This window comes from Corvus brachyrhynchos, unplaced genomic scaffold (assembly GCF_000691975.1).
Source record: "Corvus brachyrhynchos isolate BGI_N302 unplaced genomic scaffold, ASM69197v1 scaffold14, whole genome shotgun sequence".
NCBI classification, from domain to species: domain Eukaryota; kingdom Metazoa; phylum Chordata; class Aves; order Passeriformes; family Corvidae; genus Corvus; species Corvus brachyrhynchos.
The window spans coordinates 8,495,562-8,502,545 of NW_008239110.1; the positions used below are offsets into that span (position 1 = coordinate 8,495,562).

A 6,984-nucleotide genomic window follows, 5' to 3' on the forward strand; every position below is an offset into this window, starting at 1 on the left:
AAAGACTGGGAGTCCACAGGAACATTTCACATCCTGGTAGCCCTCTCCCCTCCCCTTGCACCTTTCTTCACCAAGCATGGTGTCCTCTGACCACCTCCTGAGCAGAAGACTGAGGCTGATGCTGAGCTTGAGGAGAGATTAATACATTTCCAGATTAGCAGGGTCAAACCTCCACCAACCCCTGCATCCTGGAAAAGGTGCAGTTCTTCATAGAGGTTGGCCAGTGTCCATTAACGTAATGAAGCTGGGACCAACCACAGCCCTGGAGAGTGACAGCTGGCTGATGGAAACGAGCCTGCTCAGACCTCATGTTCCTTGGGAGGTTTCCAGACGAACAGCCTGGATGCATAGGAGTGAAGGGTTAGTATAGTACCACTAATTAACAGAGGGACTGATCCTTGACCAAAACCGGTTCATGGTCACCATGAGATAGAGATTTGTTTTGGAATTGGAGACACCAGAACATAGCCAAAGTGAGACAGCAGGTAAGCAACATGAGGAGCCAGGACATCCAGCAGTTGGTCCCAGGACCTCTTGTTTAGCAGTGTTTTCCCAAGATAGCCCCTGTTAGGAACAGCACAGTTCCTGTCAAGCTAGTGGAGCTAGCTCCAAGAGGACAGAGCAAAAAGCGCCTCGCCAGGGGATGCCCTGGCATGGGCTGCAGATGTCCTGCTGCCTGCGAACAGCCTAGCTGCAGTCCAAACCTTTCATTCCCATGATCATGCTTCTCAAATCAGCTGTCTTTTCCTTGGCCTGTACAGCTGTAGGAACAAGGCTGCATCAGTTTCCCTGCTCAGGGAGCAGTTTGTGTTAATTGATGCAACCACTCTGTTAAAGTTGCAGGATTTATACATTGGAAAGAGGTAAGTCACACAGGCACCTACAGAACCATTAGTATGAATTCACCTAGGCACCAACCCTGTTCATCTCACCCCTTGGCTTCTTCCAGAGGGAGCCTCTAGCATGGGGCAATCTTGGCTTAATGCTTTGGTCATCAGGTGGCCAGATGAGGAAGACACATTTCTGTGGATTGTTGTGATGCAAACCTTGAACCAGCAAGACCCAAGTTTCCTTCAGCAATGTACGATGGGAAGCTGGAAATGCCAGTTCCACCTTAACTGTGTGTCGTGCATTCCTCGCCTCATTATTCAGTTTCCTAATGAATGCTCCTTGGATCACACAGATCTCTTCCTGTTGGAGGTCGACTAATTTTCACATACCAGCAGTGCTTTATGATATGCTTTGTATGAGATTAACTCATCTAATAGCCACATCCCCAGATGAAACCTCCAAATCTTCATTTTCTGCTCTTTTCCATTGCCAGCTATGCTAATACTTGAACATATAAAGGACAGTATAAAAAAGACAAAATTGAAGTAATTTGCCTGCCAACATCATCCAATTGTACGTATACTTGGCAGTTTTTCAGGCACCTCACTTCCTCTGACTGCCTACAGACTTCATTACTGGAACTTGTTCAGGCTCTGGTGCTCTCCTTCCACCCATGATGTCCTCAGTTACATTATCATTAAGTAGCTGGAGGAAGGTAGGTGATGTACCAAAGAATTATGTGGAGAGCAAGACTAAAGCTTAACAGCAGTAGAAAATGCTGATCTGCATAATTTAATGAGAAAGGCATCTTTGAAAAACTGAAGGGTTATGTGGACTACAGAGGATGGGCAGCAAGGGTGCCTGGAGCCTGATGCTTTGATAGTGGCAGCTGGATGAACCAACCCTGGAAATTCCTTACAGACCACTGTCTGAGAGAACCACTGCTATATGCTAAATAGTCTTCTGATAAATAAAGTTGAGCCCAAATTAACATAACTTATTGTTCTGTCTCAGAGCCCCAAGGCAGCTATAATGCCTCCTGGGACACTTCTCTCTGCAACCCCTGAGGTGCCAAGTGGCTCCAGACTGTGGGGTTTGTTCACATGGTGGGCACTCAGGTAGCCCCAAGGTTAGGAGCTTCCCCCCATCAGACTGACTGAAAATGCTGACTGCTTCCCTGCCTTTGGCCTGCCCAGTTCCCACCAGTGCTGTCTTCCAGGTACTTACTGACCTTAAGTATCAGACTGAGACCATTCAGGAAGGGATCTGAATGACATGAAATACCAGAGGCACCATTCATTCCACAGGAGCTCACATATTTTACAAACCCAGGGACATATTTTCAAATTTCTGATCTTAAATCGGTGCTTAGAGAACTTCATTACACTAAAATCCGCAAGTGCAGTGGGACTGCACAGCCCTATAGCCATTGATAACATTGTTTAAATTTTGACTCCTGTTCCAAAATTTGGGCACCCAAAGAAATATAAAGAATTTTTCCATACTTTTATACAATGCAACTGTACCTAGGGGCAACATGATAGCTACCCAACAGTGCACAAAGCATTTAGTTATGCAAAGTTAACATGAGTACATTGCAGGAGATTCTCTCAGAGTGAGGTAGAAGGGATGGCACTCTGTTGCATTACTTATTTCTTATTCTCAAATGAATCTTCAAAACAAGTAAGGAGGGCAGATTAAATTGCAAGTCCTAAAAAATCCTAGTTTGCCTTTGATGGGCCCATCAAAGTTCAAGCAACAGCCTAGTACTTTAATATTTATTATACTCTTTTATTTTTATATCCTTAACACACCCTCTCCCAGACCCTCACTTCGCATCGGTCATAAATCTTGCCCATCTCACTTATCAGCATTGCATTTGGACAAAATTATAAAAGGGTTAATATAAAAAGCATGCTTCCTGGATAGATTGTCTCTCTCTGTTTAAAATCTTTCAGTGCTCAAGGCAATTTGAGTTTTAGTTGTACATTCATCATCAGAAATACATTTATATGCTGATTTATATTGTGGATTAAATGTTTTTTATTTGTGTGTACATAAACCTACAAACTTTTAATGTAAAATGGAGCTTTGGAATATTACTTATGGGCTATTAAGAACCAAGAAATTGAGTGTCTGGGTTTTAAGATTCCATCTGGTGCACTGTGATCAAAATAATATGCACTTAATCATGCGGCAAGTATATAAGCATGCATGTATGTTACCTTTTTGGCATTTGGAAAAAGCACAGGGATGAATCTGAAGTTCATACTTCCTTGCTGTATAAACTCGATCTGCATCTAGGATAGAACAAAATGCCAGTTTTATTGTAATGACACGACAATTTATCTTCGCATGCATCTGAACCCTACGTATAAAAACATTCCTTGCTTACTTAAACTGCTCTTCTGTTAAGTGATTTGATCTATTCTGGTGGACTCGGCGTTCTCTGTTTTGGTCACAATCTAATTCTTCATTGCTACAGAAAGGATACAGGAAAGATCTCTCAACATTTCTTGAACATTAAGTTTCATGGTGTGAAATAATTGTGGGTTTAGCTGCAGGTGCAGTCCCATGAAATCCATCTCAAACTGGTGAAGCTTGACTTGACTAACACCCCTATTTGGCCTACAAAGGGGTGAAAGATTTCAGCCAGAGGCCAGATCTGTGTCTGAGCTAGGACCCAGCCTGTTCCCCATGGCCCTGGACACAGGCATCCCAGGGGTGGTAAGGACAGCAAAGTACTGCTGAGAGCTCATCTGCTGGTGACAGCTTCTGAGAAACTTGACTGGTTCAAGCTGGGGGATCAATGGCTTACAGGCTGAGAAAGGCAGGAAACTGCAAACCAAGGGAGAAAGGATCAGTTTTGTGGTTCTATGGGCTCTTCTGGGCTAAATGTCCATCCTGTGACAGGCTGTGGAGATGGGTGTCTGGTCTTCCCGCACTGTGCACTCCCCAGGAGCCCCACATTACATCTCTGGCCTTTGCTTTGCAATTCCATTCTTCAGTCAGCTTTACTGCTGTCTGAAAAAAGACCTCAGTTCCAGGATGGCTGAAGCAACTGGGGCTGGTTTAGAGGGAGGAAGGTCAGGCACTGTTAGATAAGATTGTGCTCAGGGCTATACAAGCGCTCAAGAAGGTGAAGGAGGGGAAAAACATTGAACAATAAAGAATATGAAGAAATAAGATGAGCATGTTTAATAGGATTTTTCTTCCTTGAACCTCTTAGCAGATGTTAATGAGCATACGGAGCTGATGAGAGGAAGGATTAATGAATTCCAAAGAGGGGTGTTTAACTATGGGGATTATGGAAAACAAAGCAAAGAACCTGCCATTTGGAGACAGATTTGCCTTTTGAGAAGAAGAGACAGTCTTTGTAAAACAGCAAATGCATGTCCTTGCTTACCATCCTGTGGATGTATTTAGTATGTAAGCCGTGTTCATCCCTGTCCAGCTGGGATTCAGCCCCTTCCACATCCTGTTTGTATTTTGGACTGATTGCTATGATTATCATCACCGTCTTCTGTTAGGGAGAAAAGCACTTTTATGAAATTGAGAAACGCAGCGTGTTTGGTAGAGGCAGATCGGAAATCTGCCAGTTTGTGTTTTAAGTGATCTTTGTGTTCCTGGCAAACACAAGAGGATCTCATTCATTCTGGCAGGAAATACGGGAGAATTCATACACTCGTTCTCCTCATTATTTCTGACATCTCATAATATAGAAAATCTAAATGTCAAGAGATGTATTAGCAGCTACCAGTTGACACTTGGAATCCCTGTCATAAAAAGCTACTTTTTATCAGTGTGGAGTGTCTATGTGCATACACAGAAAACTTTTATCTTCAAATTCAGACCCAAATGTTTTCCAACAGCTTATGCAGAAGTGCATCTACTTAGTCATCTATGGCATTTTATATAAAAAGCTACTAAAGACACTGGTCTATGGAAACTACTTCTAAGCCTCTCAGTGGCAGAAATGACATCTTTTCTTGCTGATCTTAGTGAGGTGGCTGTGCAGAGAGGGGGGCTGTTGTGGATGGCCTGGGCAGGTTTAGGGGTACTGGCAGCTCTGTCATGATGGGCTGAAGGGAATGCTCCTCCACCTTGCTAGGACAGCCCGGATCCTGCCTCTGACCTGTTTAATCCCAGCCCCGCACTGAGCTCAGGTTTCCAGAGAGGGGCCATCCTTTATATCTGGGAAACATCTCTCCTTATATGGCAGGCCAGTTGAAATGCAGCAGATGAAAGCTTCCTGCTTGAGTTTACCTGGGGCCTGCCTTTCATCCCCGCCACATCAGGCTGTGTAAGGCTTCCAAGTCTGTGGCTCACAGTCAGCCTGGCACGTAATTAACTCCTTCCTTCTGTGCTATATCAAGAGAATCTGCCCCACCACAGGGTCAAATATGGTAAGGAGCCATTTTCCCTTACACTGGCTCAACATACTCCAGAATTACTTTTGCTTGTCCCTGACATGCGTGTAAGCATTTACAGATGTTGAGCGTTTGCAAGAGACATGCCCAGTTGCACACTTTCCCCTGCTTGTGTCCAAGCACTCCCTTCCTCCACACACAGGTAAGGGTTTTGAAGTTAGAAACTGCCTCTACAGTCAGTGAGAGAAACCAAGCATTTCTGGGGTGGGTAGTCAGAAAAATATCCTCAGGTGGAGGCAGGAGATTGTTCTCTGCATGTACTGGTTTCTCCTACTGACTGTGCACAAGTCCCAAAGGAGAAGTGCCAACTTGTATTTTAAGTGATAATGATGTTTTTGGCAAAAGCAAAGTCACCCTGTCTGCTGGTTTCAGACACAGTGATCCCAAGCCTAATTTGTCCTGATGCAAGCCCCAAGAGGCATGACTGCATTTCCATGGCAGAGGCCCCAGGCTGGCTCTGCATGCAGTTGTATCATGCCTGCATGGACACTTTCAGGAAACCTCTGTAGGGCTGGCTCAGATCGTTGAGCTTCCTTGCACACGTGGGGGAGAGTCCACCACTTCTGTCATCCTGTTCCTGAACCATGGAGATCTGCTCAGAGCCAGAGACCCAGTGGCTACTCAGCAAGGGGAGAATCCAAGGAAGCCAGCCTGTGATGGCACCTGTCCAGTGACAGAATCACCAGTTTGCACCCAGTTGTGCTGGTATAGTCCAACCACTTGGCTTGATCCTAAAGGAGATGTGCACTTACTGCTCAGGGGAACTTCAGAGGAAGTTGTTGCTGCAGGGGACTGCACTGGCAGCAAGATAAATCTCTGTTTTACTGCTTAGATAGATACAAAGTGATGAGAGCAAACCTATCTATCAAGCAATAGAATACCAGTTTCCAGTTTAGATGTAGGATGGTTTATCCAGAAGAACCCTTCAGTGTTTTAGGTATCAGTGCAAAAGCTACAGGTGAGAAGGATGAGCATTAGCCATTGACTATGCAGCCTGGGATGAAATACAGATATCATTGTAACCAAGCACAGCTAAACCCAACTATTTAAAAAGGAGATGGAGGGACAACTTTTCCAATGGCAGCTTCAGGCTGGATGTAACAGGCAGCATTAGAATTTGGCAACAATGCCAGGATTAGCACTTCATTTGTTAAATGAAGAGCTCTGGGACCATCAGATACAGAAGTGAGTGAGATTTGCCCACTCTCTCTCTGCAAGGCCTTTGCCATTCCTGCAGGGGCAGGGAAGACAACAGTAGGGTCTTGCATTTTCATTCTGTCCCTGTTGAATATTAGAATAATTCAACCATTTTCCTCAGGTCACCTCTGCTATGAACAAGGTTAAATTGCCCTTACATACATCACCTAGGTAGCGCTCCATCCACTTAATGATGTCAATACCTCGTACCGTGTCCTCAAAGATGTCAATCTGCAAGAGAATGAAAGTCCGCGGTGAGCGTCCCTTCACCTTTCCTCCCCATTTTATGGCACTGATACAGCACCTACTCCTTTCCTTGTTTATGACAAGCATGCCCAATTCCCTTAGGAAAGAAACATGTACATACACTTCTCCCCTTTCAGTGCAGTGCAGAGTCGAGCTGGACAGGCAGCAAGCAGAGAGGGGCTGCTGCAGGCACACTCCTGTGCTCCCACTCAGCTGGCCCTTTGACTGGCTGGCCTGCCAGCCCCCAACTCCCCGGTACTTTTACTCCACAGAAAAAGGT

General features: G+C 44.9%; 1 protein-coding gene across 5 annotated transcripts in view; it reads right to left on the minus strand.

Moving 5' to 3' along the window:
• The window catches only part of TRAF3IP2 (TRAF3 interacting protein 2), a 26,584-nt gene that overhangs the window by 1,225 nt on the left and 18,375 nt on the right, over positions 1–6,984 (minus strand). For 4 of the 5 annotated variants that reach the window (XM_017739669.1, XM_017739668.1, XM_017739666.1 and 1 more), the window contains 3 exons: positions 6,621–6,689; positions 4,238–4,354; positions 3,057–3,131 (listed from right to left, as the gene is read on the minus strand). In XM_017739669.1, the coding sequence (XP_017595158.1) occupies positions 3,057–3,131; positions 4,238–4,354; positions 6,621–6,689 (261 nt within the window). The remainder of the gene's footprint in view (positions 1–3,056; positions 3,132–4,237; positions 4,355–6,620; positions 6,690–6,984) is intronic. The other variant, XM_017739670.1, reaches the window with a different exon arrangement.